Consider the following 17,544-nt stretch of genomic DNA (forward strand, 5'->3'; position numbering starts at 1 on the left):
TAAGCAGCTGGTTTAAAATCTCAATTTCTTGAAAAAGTAAGAAAAACATGGACTGGACAGAAGTGCTGGTACATGTTCAGGACTGACTCAGGCTGCGCACAATTTCTACATACAGAGTGGGAGAAAGAGGAGCATTCAACAAGCTCTGTCACCTCAGCTTTGTATTTGACCTTGAAGAAGTCTGAGGGGTGAAAAGTCCTCAGCCTAACACTCGGAGGACTCAAGTATTTCATTCATGCACAGAAACCCACAGAGTACTAGCTACACCTAGTAATGACACAGCTGTTTAACTGCAATTTCTAACACAGCGATACCTGGAGGCTTCGGGGAAAAATTAAGTCTCCTCGTGCCAGGTCGTGCACAAAGGCGGCTGCCAGGAGCAGGGGGAAGGAGCACTAGTGTCATCTGGATTTGCATCTAGATGAATCTTGGCAAATCTATTAATCCTTTTCTCAAGGGCATGCCTCAGTCCGGACAAGAAGAGAACGTGCTTCAGTGATGAGGATCAATCTCTGCCCCCACTCTTTTTCTGCTGCCTGTCCTGAGATGCCTTACAACCGTTTTATTTTGCGCAAACCCGGTGATGATGATGGTTTGAGTCACACGGACTCTAGCTCAGAAAGAGCCTTCAATCCCCATCCTACGATCAAGTCCTTGTCTGTTTTTTCAAATTTCAGGTGGCAAGAACCAACAGCCAAGAAGCATTTCTTACTCTGCATCCTGCAGCACTTTCCCTGACTCCATCACAATCATCTCAGTTCTCCTTCCACATCAATACCACTTTTAAAGTTTTTCAAAGCAGAAAAACCTTGTCTGCTGTTTATTGAAGAGCAACATACTTCCAAATGCCGAGGTCCTGCTGGAGGCAAGCCTCTGTCCCAGGGGGACAGGCAGACAGACCAGCAGGTCCTTCTTGGTGCCCCACAGGACCCTGCCAACACAAACGAGTTTTGTGGTTCCTCACAAGGGTCAGGTCTGTCAGCAGATGGCCAGCTCAAGCTCTCCGCTAGCCCAGATAACCTCATGAGTGCGTTATTACCGCAGCGCGGCTGCCAGGAGAGCCACCGTGTCTGATACTAGGAGAAATCACCGTTCATTTCCAGTTAAGGGCCAATTTCCTACTACAAGGCAGAAAGGCAGCCAAAGATTTTTAAAAGTCACTTAGCCCTGCCTGACATAAAATCATGCACAGCTGAGCCTGCTTGCACTATTCCTAAGGGCTTCAGGCCAAGAGCTGGGTCAGCCTCCCTCTCACGACTGCTATCAAAAGTTACAGGTTTGCAGTATTTAAAACCATCAGACATATTCCCTTCACCTTCTTCCCAGATATGTCTCGTCTGGCACCTGAGGAGACACCCTGTCTGCTCCGAAGCCATAGGTGCAGGTGCTGCAGCTACGCAAGCGCATGGATGTGCTGAAGCAAAGGCAAGCGGTGACAGAGGTCACGGCGCCACGTGTGACGTTTGCATCCTTCAGTTACCAACGGGGGGACCCGAAGGCCTAAAGAGAAAGAGCGGTTCGGTTGTGCCACCAGGGTGGTGCTGTGCAGGACACCCTCCCATGCCACACGTGTCACCGCAGCGGTGCGCCCAGCCACAGCCCTTGCTCTCCATGCTTCTGTGGCTTGTTTAGGATCACCCAGAAACCAAGGCTTTTCCAAGACTGAAGCAGGCACCGAACTTTATCCTCTAAAAATTACGTGACCCCTGGAAATGGGACTCCATTTCACACCTGACCAAGTAGGAAGGCAGCTGGGTAAGTCTGGCCTTTCTTGGCCAGAGCAAGCGCCTTCTCCATCCTGCAGCAATGTGCCCACCTCCCACAGCCTCAAGTTCCTGATCTGGAGTACCACATGGACAGTACACATAGGATTCAAGCAAACATTGCTCAAGCCACTGAGAATTTTTTTTTTCCCCATTAACTCCCCCCTCCCCAGGTCTGTAGCCTCTCTCAACCTTCCAGTCCCCTGCAGAGACACTCACCGATTACCCTGAACCGCTGTGCTGCTGAAACAAGCCACCATCTCCCCTCACTGTCCTCCCCACCCTTCTGCTTCGTCCTCTGGGCTCACCATCCTAAAAACAAGCGCTGCAGGAGTTCAGCAGCCTCGGGCTATCACCACGATCTACGCTCCTCTGCTACCAACACCTCTTCAGATCCAACCGGGACACGGGTAAAGCAGAGAGCGTTGACATCTGGGCTTACTGTGGAGCTTGGGAAGAGAGTTTATCACCTGATGCTACTCTTCCATATTATGCCTGTTATAAAACGGTTTAGATCCATTTTGTAGCAACTTTCCTGGACATTCCCAGAAAGGAGGAAGAGAGAGAGATGGACAGGCAGATGGACTGCCCCTTCACCCGTCCGCTCCGGTTCCTGATACACCGGGCTTAGGCACAGTCAGAGGACCCAAAGCAGCTGAGAACTCCGCTTGGGGTGCCTTGACAATCTAGATGCTACACAGAGGATAAATACAGACTGATATCAAGAGGCTCATAATAATTGCTTTGAAGATGTTACTTTCAAAGTCCAGCACTAGAAACAACAACAGTTATCTTCTATGAGCACCCACCACAACAGTGGTGGCACAAACAGCTCCTGGAACTACAACTCTCCCACTCAAAAACCATGATGGTCCAAGCAGCTTGTCCACACGCGGTGAACAGCGGCTGGTTATCAAGACACAAGCATGCTGCTTTTCACAGGTGCCTGGGGAGATCCCGAATGCAAACCTAAAAAGAAAAAAAAGCAGCACACCTCATCTCAGGCCTGGCCACCTCGCAGGGGTCGCATGGTTTCTGGTAGATGGGAGGAAGGGCAGAGCCCTCAGAGCTCAGCTCACACGGTGATCTGCAAGAGCTAGTTCCTATTCATAACAATCAAAAAGAGGCATCATCATCCTCAATTTTAAATCTACAAGATTACAGGCATTCTTTACAATCTGCACGCTGAGAGGAGAAGCTTGTTTTTCCTCTCTCAAGGACACCTGGCAGATACTACGCTATGCACAAGAAAGAGCTAAACCAAAAGGCTGGAGTTACAAGGCAAATCCAGCATTGTTTAGCCAGGGATTTTCTTTTCATTACGAAAAACTTTTGTTACATGGATCCATTTCAGCACTTCCCTGACAGCGTCCCAGTTGAGGGCTCCACCACCCAGGGATGGCGGCACCAGCATCTGAGATCCCCACCTGGTCTCATTGCTGAGCTATGGGGAGACACCTCTGTGCTGGTTTTATTCATTTGCAAATACCCCTGGCAGAAGGCAGTTCAGTAGGAAATGTCTGCAAACACACGGGCACTGCACGGCAGCAAGAAGGCTGTGGAGCAGACTGGAGTGGCCACTGCACATTCAGATTCTGAAGACCAGTAAAGTGCTGGGCTGGAACAGCCACGGGAGATGTGAAAGCACTGCACCACGACTCCAGGTACCCCAGCGGGCATCCCCTGCTTTCCCGAGCCCAGCACCTTCAATCCCCCAGCAAAGGCTCCAGCCCCACCACCGCTCCCTCCGCTCAGGGCACCAGACTGAAATGGGAAAGAGGAAACCAGCCTCCAAGTCCGAGGGAGGATAGCATTAGTCCTGGAAATTACTTCAGTGATCCCATCCTCTTGCAGTATTACTAGGTATTAGTCACAAGCTTCCAGTCTCCCATTTGTCTTAGCTAATTACACTATTCAAAGAGCACTAAAAGTAGTGACGTGCTAGATCCCTGCCCTGAAGAACTTAAGAGTGCAATCTCAGTAAATTAGCCTCGCTCGTACACAAAACACAGTGTAATTGTTTAATGCAAGGCCATACTGATAACTACAACCTGTGTCATTATAAAGCGTGCCTTGACTAATTACTCCACTGGTTTATATGGGGCAAACGGGAGCAGCGAGCTTAGTCTCCTCAAGGGAAAGGAAGGATCATCACCTAAACCGTCAGCTCGTGAAATGACAAAGTGAGCACGAGGACTCCTTTCTGCAGTGGGATAAAGCCACTGTCAGACCCATCGATACCAGTTACAGCTGCTCCCCACCAGGCAAGACCCTCAGCCAAAAGGTGCTGAGCGCTGACACGCAGACAGAAGCAGCTGCAAACAAGATGCCAGCGTTAGGGGTGGAAGAGATGGCCCAAGAAACCACGAGAAGCAAGGAGGTTACAGGTGCAGCAAGCACTGAAAAGGGGCGATGAGCTGAGCAGGGAGTGCAAAGGCAGCTCCCAGACCTGCGACGTGCTACTTCTACTTCTCGAAGAGTCTGACGGGCATGAGAAGCTGCTCAGCGACACCACTCCAGAGAGATCACCCACCTCAGTCATCAGGATTAGAAGCAAGTTATTTTGTCCCTGTTTGATTAATAAGAATTTTTTTAATCTTCTCACTGGAAACGAGGGTTTTTTTACAGTAACAACACTTATTTTATGTTTCAGTGGAAGCTGAATATCTGCAACAGACAGATGTTACCCCACAAGGCAGGACCTTTATCTCAATGCTATTCTGCAGCTATTCTCCACATAAATTTTATTTCTGGAATTAGGCTACTTTGGTTTAGGGGGGTTGGAGGGTTTTTTTCCCTGAGTTTTTTGGAGTTCCCCCCACCCCTAATTTAGCATAGCAGCTAAATCCAGGCAGTACATTGCAGATCATCACTGGTGGGAGAGTTTTCCTGCAGGGGGGCTGGCAGACCTGCTTTGCTTCCATCTCCTCAGCCTGCTTCGTTAAACACTCCTCTGCACTGGGACAGTGAACACCTGGAGAAGCACCAGCTCGAAGGTCTCAACCCTGAGCCCTGCATCTCCCAGACTTTTCCCAGATTCTCCCGTTAAAAGACAGACAAAGAGACCTTGAAGTCTGCTGTGAAAACACAGTTCAGAATTAACTGCTCAAGTCAAAGATTAAGTTTAGAGAGGCCCACCATAAAACGGTGAAAGGGCAATTCCCTCACAACAGAGTGACCACTTAACAGAGACTTTTATAAAGGGTCAACAGCCAGCTGATGCAGAGGCTATGCACAGCCTCCTGGCTGTTGGTCTTACCAGAGTGTTCTTTTTTCACACTGAGGTTGAAATAACATCAACGTACTAGAACATGAGATGGAGGATCACAAATTGTTGTCTGGTCTTCATATCAGAAGATGCTCTGATGAGTAACTCAGTAAATCAATGCCAATCATTTGATGGGAGATCTAAACTGTGAGTGCAAACCATAGAATAGTTTGGGCTGGAAGGGACCCTTAAAGTTCATCTAGTCCAACCCCCCTGCCACGAGCAGGGACATCTTCAGCCAGAGCAGGTTGCTTAGAGCCCCATCCCACCTGACCTTGAATGTTTCCAGGGATGGCACCTCGACCACCTCTCTGGGCAACCTGTGCCAGCATCTCACCACCCTCATCCTAAAAGATTTCTTCCTTATATCTAGTCTGAATCTACCCTATTTTAGTTTAAAACCATCACCCCTTGTCCTGTGACAACAGGACCTGCGAAAAAACTCTGTCCCCATCTTTCTTACAAGCCCCCTCCAAGTACTGGAAGGCTGCTGTAAGCTCTCCCCACAACCTTCTCTTCTCCAGGCTGCGCAACTCCAAGTCTCTCAGCCTTTTCTCCTAGCAGAGGTGTTCCAGCTCTCTGACAATTTTTGTAGCCTCCTCTGAACCTGCTCCAAGAGGTCCATGTCTCTCCGAGCTGAGGGCTCCAGCACTGCAGCGGGGTCTCACCAGTACGAATTGCCAGTCAGTGCCACAGGGGCACACCAGATTTCTATCATTATCCCACAACAGTTAGCAAACCCAAGAATTTACTTTTTAGAAAAGACAAGAAAAAAATCTGAGCAAAACAACCCAAACACTTAACCTCTTCCTCCCAACCACTGGAAACATCTCAGTTCCTTTAGTCAAAACAAAGTCTTTCTTAAAAATAATGAAAGAACAAGTGAAGTCTAAATACAGGAGTATGCATCCTAAAAATATTTTTGGCCGCCAAGCTATCAATATAAACGGTTTATTTGCTCACAGTCCAGACACAGAGGAAACAAATACTTCTACACAGCAACTACGGATTACTCAGCTACATACCACACAGTTGATAGAGGGTTGGTTTTTTTTACAAAAAAAAAAAAAAACAACAACAAAAAAACCCCACCACATAGATAATATACACAGGGACACATAAATAAACATACCCAACAAAGCTACACTGCCAAACAAGAAAGATTTGGTGTCTCAAAAATCACAGATTAAGCAAATTACATTTTAGAAAAGACAAAATCAAGAATTAACAGCTGCAATGTAAGCAGCCGATGACTAAAACAAAATCTTCTAGCTGCCAAAACTCAAAATCTTTCTAAATGTGGGGCAATAAACTTGCAGTCTTAAGAGTTCAGTTCTCTGGCTGGGATGGCGTTTCCCTTGCTTTTCTGTACCCGGCATCTGGTTTAAAAATAAAATGCCTGAAAGCCATTACAACTACATAAACACACCAATCAATTCTCCACACAGCTCCTTTTCCTCTGAGCTTCACAGCTAGTGACCAAGTTCTGAGAGGAACAGCCTCCAAGTAATGCACATTTCAGCAAAACACAAATCACATCTTCAGCACGGTAAATCCGCTCCCACTGCCTCGCATCGAGTCGTCGCCCCTAAACCTCTGCTGCCATTGCAAAAAAATACGGGGGGGACACAAGCTTGGGGGAGCAGCTGGAGCTGGCTAGCCTCACAAACAAAACACACAAGGAATTCCAAGGAGGAAGGGGGGGGGGGGGGAAGAGGGAAAGAAAAAAAAAAAAAAAAAAAGAAAAGAAAAATCAGGCATTACCTTGTAGCGAAATGGGAACTTTAGCCAGAACTGCATTTGGGACATTTTAAAACAGCATTCAGTTTGCTGTCGGCAGAGCAGGACCGTGGATGAAGCAGTAAAATGAGATTTTTCGGTATATAATGGAGAAAGGTCTTCATTCATGACCGCAACAGCAGCAACAGCCAGGAAGAGAGCTCATCAAGGGTTTTTAAAAATTAACATGCAGAAGAACGGATTGAAAATGGAGGAAAAAAAGACAGCCATCCAGCGCGTCTGTCTAAGCCTGTGGAAATTTGCATATAGTGTTTAGTCACGAAGGAGAGTGCTTTTACTTCCTCTAAGTACGAGGGCTGACTTTCAGGAAATGATGCCTGCTTGGTAAGTCAGTGAAATTACTGGCAATGCGATGAGAATTACTGTATGTGGTGTAATTCAACCACAGATACACTGTAAACAAAGCCGTGCTGCGCGGCCAGCCGCTGAGCAGGAGGTCAGGCAGGAGCTCCTCGGTCGTCCCTGGAAAACCAGCGTTTCCCCCCCACAGCTTTGGGGCTGGGGGGTTCTCCCCCCCACCCCGATTCCAGACAAAGTGTAAATATCACAGATATATAAACTGAAAAAGATCATGAGAAGGATTCACAACTTGGGGTCCCCAACCCCACCCCAGGTCCATGGGCTTCCTTCTGTCTTCAGTATCTGCCCCACCCTAAATAGTACAATTAAAAAATTGGGAGGGGAAAAAAAAAAAAGTACAGCCAGTTTCTTAACTTGCTTTTCTAGATCATTATTTCTCAGTGTCCAGAAACATTGCTTTTTCTCCCCAAGGCCTTCCCTTTTAAACTTTAACTTGGTAACAGAAATATACAGAATTTCTAGCGGGGAAGAGAAAAAGGCACAAAAAAACGGCATGTCGGAAAGGGAAGAGAAAAAGGCACAAAAAAACGGGACGTCGGAAAGGGAAGAGAAAAAGGCACAAAAAAACGGGACGTCGGAAAGGAAAGAGAAAAAGGCACAAAAAAACGGGACGTCGGAAAGGAAAGAGAAAAAGGCACAAAAAAACGGGACGTCGGAAAGGGAAGAGAAAAAGGCACAAAAAAAACGGGACGTCGGAAAGGGAAGAGAAAAAGGCACAAAAAACGGGATATCGGAAAGGGAAGAGAAAAAGGCACAAAAAACAGGATATCTGAAAGGGAAGAGAAAAAAGGCACAAAAAACGGGACGCCGGAAAGGGAAGAGAAAAAGGCAGCAAAAACCGGGATATCTGAAAAAGAAGAGAAAAAGGCACAAAAAACGGGACATCGGAAAGGGATTTGTTCAGCGTGAGCTTAAGGAACATCTGCACCACCACAGAGGGTGAAGGAGAAGTGAGTTTGCCAGAACACTCACCGCCCTGCAATAAACCCATGAGAACTACTCTGTTTGCTCCAGGTTCCCGTTTTTTCTCCCTCACCCAGCCAGCAGCACCGGTGCCAGGCTCTGGCCACGGCGTTAGCCCCCCACCAGCTCCCACCAGCGCGGCTACCCCAGCCTGGGACCGCAGCTGGAGGTGGCACCGCCGTGTCAGGAGTGCAGCTCCAGCCAGGCTCGCTGCAGGACACTGGGACAGCTGTGCCAGCTGTGCCATGGCAGGGCAGGGAGAGGGGCTCAGCCTGGCCACCAAACCCGGCAGCCAATGAGCCCAGCAGCGTGGGTACGTGTGCTGAGGACGGCGAGAGGAGCGCTGGCTGCAGGTCGCTCCGTCCCTGCTCTGACTCCTTCCACACAACCATGGCAGGGCTTCACATGAAACGCAGCTCATCACTGCTCCGCGCTAGAGCCGGTGTGCGGTGCCTGCTGTCATTGCTGATGCAAGTGCTCCTGGGGCTCGTGCTGAGAAACTGCTGGAAAAATCCCACGTTGCGAGGCACTTCTCAAAAAAACCCCAAAACTTTGGAGCAACCAAGGACAGCAAAGCCCCTAACAGACCTGCAAGAGGTGAGAGCAAAAAATGAGGTGCTCTCCCAACCCTTCCAAGAGTCGGGAGACAACTGGAGGGGAGTAGGTTTTTTTTTAGGACATTGGATGAGGAGGGAGGACTAGCCCCTGCCAGGAAGATGCACTGGGTCCTGGCGTTGGAAAACCACCCGCAGGGCATAAACGTGCAACAGGGCTCCTTCCAAGGAGCACAGCCCAGCCCACCGCAGCACAGCAGTTCCACAGGGATTCATACATTAATCGCCCTTAATAACGAGGATCACGTTCCATCATTGCAGAATACTTAGTCCAAAAAAGTTTTTTCAATAAGCAAATGGGAAAGCCAAATGCCTTTCCCCAGCGCACTCAGCCTGCAGCCAGGGATGCTGGTGCCATGCTCACAGCAAGCGAGGAAAAGGCAGCACCAGCAGCCCTGGCCCCGGGAGGAGCTGGAGCATCGCTGCCGCGTTCCTCCCATTAATAGAGCACATTTCACCTCCGGTGAAGGCTGCAAGCAGCGGTTACGCAGGCGCTGCGATGGCAGAGGCGTTCTGCAGGAACTGTGGTAAAAACGAAGCGTTCGGTTCTGTGGGCAGCTGGTTTGGGGTGAAAATGGCAATGGGTTTTCACTGCTGCTTTTATTTCAATTTGATTGTTTTAATTAGCTGGTAGTGCCCTGGAGCTTGGGATAGGTGTTTTAATGATGTGCTTGAAGAGACCAAATACATTTTTGAAATGGCTTAATTAGTGACTTGCTGGTGACTGCCTTGCTGTGTGACCTTGATTAAACCACCAAGCCTAGCCTGACACTACTGGGGTCTTGCTGTTTATACAACCTTTTAAAAAGCAGGTGGTTTTATTTCCTCTTCCTTTACTGTTAGTGGACAAATAGGGCAAAACGTAGGCAACAAAACTGGATCACCAAAAGGAAGCAAGATGTATGACATCGTTATAGACAACCAGGACTGCTAAACTGATTTGCAAGACCACAGTAATATAATCACATAAGATAAGATAACCCACTGAGAAACCATCACTGGAATTTTAACCGTCCTACGGAGAAGGCATGCCACAGAATTTCTACTCTCCACAATTAATTCATGAGCACATGCTGACAGACAGGAGAGCAAAGCAGAATTATTCTGTCATCTTCCAGCAAAAACTGGAATATCCAACCCAGTTACATTGTTGGGTAACCTTTAAGCATCCTCTACCACCTCCTAACCAGTGCCCTGCAGGACAGCTTCCTGAACACGCTGATGGTTTCTTGAAAGCACGTGCTGAGCTTCTAGGAAAGCCCAGATACAAATCAATCTAGAATAACACACCTGTACACAAGACCTGCCAGCTCATCACCCTCGTGCAACCAAAAAGTTCAGGTTTAAATTTCCCGAAACACAGGCGTTTCAGACATGTCCAAGGACACTCCAGGCTCTGCTTCCTGACCTGGTGAGACACTCGTGGAAAAAGCCATCAGGCCGCTGCAGGTCTCTGCAAGCCAAGCTGCTGGGCACCATCCCATGCAAACAGACAGCTGCACAGGCAGGAGGGATACCTGAGCAATGAGTAGGCTATACTATCAGATCGCAGCAATATGTCTTGAAAAAAGAAGTCTAAAAGTAGCTAAAGGGCGGCAGAGTACTGAATATCTGAACACTGCCGTTTGTGCGAGCAGGGTTGGGGTTTTTTTTCAGAGGGATGAAAGAAGGGAGAGTATGTATTGTACAGACCATGCCTTGCTTCTCCTGTTCCCATGACACAACCGGTTTCACCCAGCTGGGTGTAAGGCTTTGCTTTGCATTTTGGCTGTTTTAAGAACCAGGGGCCATTCCTGCCCTGCACAGGGCAGCCTCTGCTCTATTTTCAAAAGTGAGTGAGATGCAGCAAGGTGCATGGAGAGCAACTGCACTGAGAGGCTTTGACAAGTTGAGACCACAAATGGTTTATTTTTAAAAGACATTAAGAGCAAGCATAACAAACCAGCTGGTAGGTATTTTATAACCAGAGCTGAAATTCAGTGTATGTGAGGGGGGTGTCTGGATCACAGCAAGCCCTACCAGCACACCGCTCCCTCGAGGACTGGAAATTTGGAAGGCAACCACTGCTTCTGCAGGACCGGGGAGAGGAGCAGGGGACAGCCAAGCAAGCCCAGAGGGGAACTCCCAGGCTGGTGTTCCTCCTTAAAATGAGGAGAAATCAGGAAAACTCACGAAGCATGAAGGAAAACCAGCGAGAGAGTAAACTCTTGCAGGTGATCCCGAAAGCTGGAGGAAAGCGGTGCACAGCAGCAGGCAGCGAGATGGTGCGACTGGGGGAATAACACACACGTGAGGCCAGGAAAAGGAAAATGACTGAAGGCAGCGGTCATGTTGCAGGCAGTATTTCTTGTGGTGACTGCTGTGACAGCACCACTGGTGTTCTGAGCACATTATGGATCAGGACACACTGTGACAGCCAGCAGAACCGGAGATGGGGAATCTCACTTGATCACACTGACCCAGACCGATTCTGCTTTGAATTAACAGGTCTATTTTATAACATCTCCCAGTGGTCAGCTATTAAATTATATTACCGGCATTTTTTTAAGAGCACTCTGTGTTTCAGACCCGTTCCTTTTCCCACTTTTGTTAGCTTTATGAAGAGAAGGCAGAGAACGGTGCTTGCCAAGAATTTCAGCAGGCAGTTCTCCATCGCCTCCTGTGCCTTCTCTCCTGCCCAGAGGTGGACATCGCTCTTTGAATGTAGCAATACAGATGAAAACTAAGGCTGAAACGAAGGAGATGTCGGAGCCTTCCAGCCTCTTGTACCCCCTCCTAGGGCCACAGGCATCCTGGCCGGCTCCTGCAATCCACAGCCAAGCACAACTGACAAATTATGTCTCAAAAGCAGAATTATTCTCACTGAACCACAGGTATCTCCACCTGAGATGGTCCCAAGAGCTCTTTTTACACATCGAAGGGAAAGATTTATTCCTAAAGCACAGTTCATCCAAACAAAAGGAGACATTGCTTTAGAATAACGTCAGCTGCATCCCAGATGTGTCCTCTCCTCCTTGATCACCAGCTCAGGGTGGCTAAATCAGATGATCAGAGACTGAGCACTTGCTAGGTGAATTTTACGCTGATGCCCAAGCCCTGCAGTTCAGGAAAACGCTGCAGCACCCACACAGACCTGCCTGGTCTGGCTCTTGGCTGTGAACCGCACACACAGGCACTGACCAGCTACTGGTGTGCCTGGCTCCAGCACAGCTCACCATCAAAGCAGCCAAACCCTCTACACGAGCCAACAGCCTGGGCTGATGCCACTGCCTCCTCGTGCACCCATGGCCATACTCGCCCAGCTCTAAGCTGGGAGCTCAGGGGGGTGCATGGCCGTGCCGTCTGGTAGATCATCTCCAAGTGCATTATCCGAGGCATCCTGACCCAGGCACGCACCCTACATGCGGTGGATGACCCCACGGCAAGGCAGGAAACCACGGTGAGAGCAGGGCCACAGCAGACACGCAAACATCGCGGTCACAGCCATCCTGCTGGGAGTACATGCCATCATCACCAACACGATCTCACCATGCTTACTGTAACAGGGTCAGGTGAGCCGCTATAATCACAGCCTTTATTTTTCTAAACCAAGGCCTGAAGTAAGTGTTAGGCATCTCACCGAAAGTGTTTATAAAGTATAATTAAGCCAGCCAAAACTCCAACCCTGAAGTGCAAAAACAAAAGACATGAGCATGTAAAGCAACTTGTTCATAAAGTGCTTCAAAGGCACCAGAGCCAGTTAACTGTCTTCAAATTGATTTTAATATCTCTGTTCCCTGTAGACATTAACTCCAGGACAGCAATAGGAAGTTCCAGGATGTTTCTTATTCCAGGAAACTCTTCATTTTAGTCAGAACCAAGTCTTTCATATAATTTAATAACTGTTACATTGATTTCTCTTAAATCACCACAGCTCTGTGCACTGAAGCACTTTTAAAAATTAATACTTTTTTTTTAAGAGTAGGTTAATTTCTCCCCTTAATAACAGAGATTAATAGGAGATTGCAAGGGGCTGGTAGTGAAAAGAGGGCTGGTTTATGATTAACACTCATGGTCGAGAGCCCCCATACACCACGAGCAGATCAAACAAAGCGGTAACTGCATCTTTACAGCATTACTGCAAATGACTCTACCCAAGAGTAGCCAATTCCTCCCTGCCCCCACAAGCTAAATCGATCCGGACTGACCTCCTTCCTCCAATCCAAGCACAACTCCAATTTTACAAAGCGTACCCGAGTTTACTGCCAAAGTGTTTCTGCGTAGAGCTGCTCCGCCAAGGAGCAACTCCGGAAGGAGTTTGTGCAAAGCCCCCTTGCACACCCACCGTGCCCACACCTTCCACACTCAACAGATGCTGCTCACCCTCGCCACAAAAAGACCAAGTTTATTTTTCAGCGTAACTTATGGCAAATGAAGTCGGAAGAAGAGGCTTTTGGGCGTTCAGAAAGTCCTGATCCAGAGAGCCACAAGGAGCAAGTCAAATGAAGTTAAGCAAAGGTATATATAGCTTGACTATTAGAAAACAGGCAGGATCATCTTAAATTACAAAAGGCTCAGAGGAAATGGGCAGAGTCGTGCGGTTTAAGTCATTCTAAACAGGACAGAACAGTGAAGGTTATGCTTTTCTAGAACAGGCTGCTCTGCTTTTATAATAAGGCTCTGGGGACAGACTACAGCTCAACACACCTGCAAAGGGACAGCAGATGCCAAAGCAGAAGTTAAAGCCTCCTGCACTGTGTGTTTTGTCGTGGCAATTAACAGCTCTTACCATCAAGATAGCACTGATACAATAAAAATGCCTTTGCAGCAAAATTACTGCCCACAAGTACTGGATTCCAATTCACCAGCACCTGATACTGGAGGAATAAACAGCAGAAGGGGAAGGAAGCAATGGAAACCAAAAGCAGCTTCTCTTCAGGACTTTGATTTCCCCAGACGTGTGTGCAGTCAGTAGACTTCTTCCATAAGGAGATGACACCACAGGGCTGGGGCACGACTTTGGCTTAAGACAACAGTTGCCAAGATGAAGAAGTGCCATCAGACCCCAATATGGCCTCATATAACTGTTTTCTAAACCTCAGTTTAAGCCACTTGTTTATATAAAGAATGGCAACAGACCGGCAAGGGTGCATCACTCAAAAGCAACCCAAAAAACAAAAATATTGTGGAGGGAACAAGTTCAAGTTGACACTAGGCTGTTCTGACCATGCAAATGAAGCACCTTGTCCCATGTGCATATTGCACTGAGCAAGGCTGCTGTGATACACACAGAAATCACTCTTCACCAGACCTAATGGCAGCAGTGAACGATCCAATTACACAGAAACTCCCAGAGCAATTAAGAAATGTGGCAGCTCCCACTCATGGCATCCTCAGGCCAGCAAAGGCTTTACACTCTGAAGGTGCAACTGAGGACCTCCAAAACAAAATACGGAGAGAAGACAGCAGGGAGCAAATGCCAGCGCTGGAGGAAGATGCGTCAGCCTTCCCACTCTCCAAACCCTCGAGTCCCCCAAACCCCAGGGCACACGAACAATCCTCCAACCACTGCCACCTTTACTATGCAAATACCTCAAAATCATTAGTCGTTTGCTCTTTAGACCTTTTAAATCCTTTTTCCTTGAAAACTCTGTAAGAAGCCAAGCTGCCTAGAGGCCACGCAATCCGAGAGGAGGCTGGGGTCCTGCTGCAGCCCAGAATGGTTCCAGGTATGTTTTGGGGAGGTGGCGTTCACCGGCTTGCTGTCAGGTCACACACAGGCATCACAAACACCACTCCAGATCAGAGATGACACTGATTTCCAGCCCTTCCTCTGCCCCTCGGGACAGCATGCAGAAGTCAAGGACTGGCAGGCTGCTGAGATACACAGAGAGGGATGTCACCCAAGGGGTGACATCAAGCTCTCCTGCACCACTGAACAGGCTGGATTTTGGTACCTCAGCAAAAGAACAGTCTGTGTTCATGTACGAAGGCAGCACAAGTTCTCACATAACCCAATCTACCTGCCTGCCCAGCGACCACAGATTTAATCAAGCATCTCTTACCAAAGCATGCAGCAAACTCCTCATGTTCTCTCTTTGGTTTTGCTCCTCTGTGTGGCATGGTCGTAACAGCACAAAGTTTAACAGGACTTGCCACTCCTACCACTGCACCGGGCAAGGATGGAAAAGACAGGTACTTTCCTATACAGTCACCTGGAAAGATGTAACCACCCAAGCTGCTCCCACACCTTCTGAACGGCATGTTTCAGCTTTCCAGGCAGACTGTTAATATTTAACGGTTTGGCATCTGGGACAGCAAAAAATCAGTAAAGTGGAAGATATTGCTGAATCAAGGGATGGAAAAGCTCCAGGACACTCCCAGATGACTCCAAACTGATGCCACTGCCTCCAGTTAAGTGCCTGCTGCTCTACTGGATCCAGGCTCCAGCGCCGGCTCCTGTGAAAAAACCATCAGCTCTTCTTTGGATGAGCAACGATGAGCAGCTCAGAAAGCCCTAGGTTTTATCAATGGATTTCCACACTGGTGCTCATGGCATTCTAACACGTGAGAGCACTAGCAGCAAACAATGTAGAAAGCTCTGAAGTCAAAAGGCAAGTGTTGAGGAAGACCGATCTGGCTCCGTACCTCAGCAGAATATGCCATTTGAGCTGGAGGATGACTAAAGAGTGAAACACCTCTTCAAGAGCAGTAGAGCACGCCACTATTATTTCAGATTAACGGGCACTGTCACACTAGACACCTGGTGAGTGCTGCCAGTCTGCCCTGCGGCAGCTCGAGACAGACACCATCCCTCTGAGGTATGAACTCCATCAGATCAGTTTCAGATTGGAAAACAAAGCTCTAACAAAGGTCCTGCTCAGTTTCAGAGCACACAAGGTGAAACATCACTGCCTTGGGTTATCTGTGGGAATCTCCAGAAAGCCCTAAGCAGTAATGTTCAGTGCACAGACCTACAGACAACCAGCAAACTGGAGAGAAAAGCACCCATAAAAATGCTCTGTTCTTTGGGGGAATGTACGTGGCACCTGCTATTACATGGCACAATGCTCAAGTGAAAGAACCACCTTGGCTGATTCATAGAAGGATGCTTTATTGTTTCTATACTTAAAGCAGAATACTTCAAAGCACATTGTAATAGGTGCAGTCTCACAACAGGTGGCTTCAAAAGAAAGAGTCCAGGCAAAGTGTAACTGCCTACAATCACCTTGCTCCCATCTGTCACTTCCTCTCCACAAGGAAGAGAGTGGCACAAGAAGTATTTCTTGTTCTGGAAATCATTTGAGGTCATTTATGGCTGGTTTGTCTCAGAGCCCTCCTGCTCTTTTGTCACCTAGCCGACACAAAGCATCATCTCCTTTTCACAAAGGATCTCAAAAAATCTGCTCTTCCAAGCTGGTCAAGATCAATTTCTGTGATGCAGCAGGGGAAGGAAGCTGATCGACCACTTGGGTACTAGAAAATACATAAGTTAAAGAAATAATTAAGCCCTTTCCCGTCAAACCCATCAGCCAAACTACACCAGACCTGCAAGCTGAGACCTCTGGAGAGGACCCCTCTCCCTCTTCCCATTGCAGCCCGTTAAATGGCTTCCACAAGTTCATGAGATCACATTTCTGTCTCATTCCTCCCGCAATTAATTCTGCAGGGGGCAAAGATCAATGCTATTACAATTCATTTACTTATCTGGTTTTATCCAGTCAGAAGATACTGGTCAACAGCTACTGGTGATGACCAGACCCGCTGTGCCAGGTGACTCACTAATGTGAGGCTTTGCTCAGGGAGCTGGATTTGGACTACCACACCAGTGGCCCACCTCACAAGGCACAAACCATTTTCTCCCACACTTCAGCTCTGCAAAAAAATGAACTGGCTCCAATCTCGGCTTGCTAGGCACTGAGCTGATGCAATCCCTAAATATTTACTATTCAGGAATCCACCACTTGTAATCGGTGAGAAGCACAGGCAACGTACGCGAGTGAAGGGTGTTTCAGGATGCAAATGATTTAACTGTCTGAAGCACGTTCAAATTCACACTTACCTATATCCTCCTGCAAGTGGGATTCTCCTGTGCACTTTCAGTGTTTATGTTAAACACCACTTTAAAAGACAGAAGCAATTTCACCACAGATAAGCTCCTACCAAGCCAGCAGACAGCTTCTGAATTGCCGTTGTCAGAGAATCTATCCCAATTGCACGCAATTCCTATCAGGCGCTGGACAAATTTAAGAAATTGCCCGTCTCTTCCTTTCCCCTCAGTAAGGCAATACTGAAAAATAAAACCCATCACTGCAAAGTACCATTCTCCCCCAAAGCCATCAGTAGCTATGTACTTACCTGAGGAAAATCACCATTTTTTGGTAAGAAGTCAGTGGGGTCCACAGATGCATAGTTTGTATCCAAGAAATGTGGTCTGCTGATGGAATTCATATAAAAATCGCGAGGGGAATTAAAATATTGCCTGTAAGGAAATGGGAAAAGCAGTTATTTCCTGTCAGTCCTGAGTATTTCTCAGGTTGCTTCAGACTCCATCATCAGCGGTGAAGCTGCAACTATGGGATGACACGTAAAGGAGATTGGTACTAAAGAAAAGCTGTGTTTATCCAGAAGAGATATCTAGGCAACTTAATACATCTATACCAGTTATATCCTACTTCCCATACTCCGTAGCGTAAGAGTCTGGAGAGCTGATTAAGAGTTCAATTCTCAGCAATTTGTGTAAACTGGGAAGCATTTAATAGATAAAAATGGTCTGAAGGGCTAAATAATATTGCAG

At 47.7% G+C, this 17,544-nt stretch overlaps 1 protein-coding gene across 6 annotated transcripts in view; it reads right to left on the reverse strand.

The window, feature by feature from the left end:
• SBNO2 (strawberry notch homolog 2) overlaps window positions 1–17,544 on the reverse strand; it is a 65,987-nt gene that overhangs the window by 26,455 nt on the left and 21,988 nt on the right. For 4 of the 6 annotated variants that reach the window (XM_055805139.1, XM_055805138.1, XM_005240804.4 and 1 more), the window contains exon 4: window positions 17,106–17,229. In XM_055805139.1, the coding sequence (XP_055661114.1) occupies window positions 17,106–17,229 (124 nt within the window). Of the gene's footprint in view, window positions 1–6,795; window positions 7,077–14,812; window positions 14,976–17,105; window positions 17,230–17,544 lie in introns of those variants that run through there. The other 2 variants (XM_027791555.2, XM_013301963.3) reach the window with 2 other exon arrangements.

Source organism: Falco peregrinus, chromosome 5 (assembly GCF_023634155.1).
Source record: "Falco peregrinus isolate bFalPer1 chromosome 5, bFalPer1.pri, whole genome shotgun sequence".
Classification (NCBI taxonomy): domain Eukaryota; kingdom Metazoa; phylum Chordata; class Aves; order Falconiformes; family Falconidae; genus Falco; species Falco peregrinus.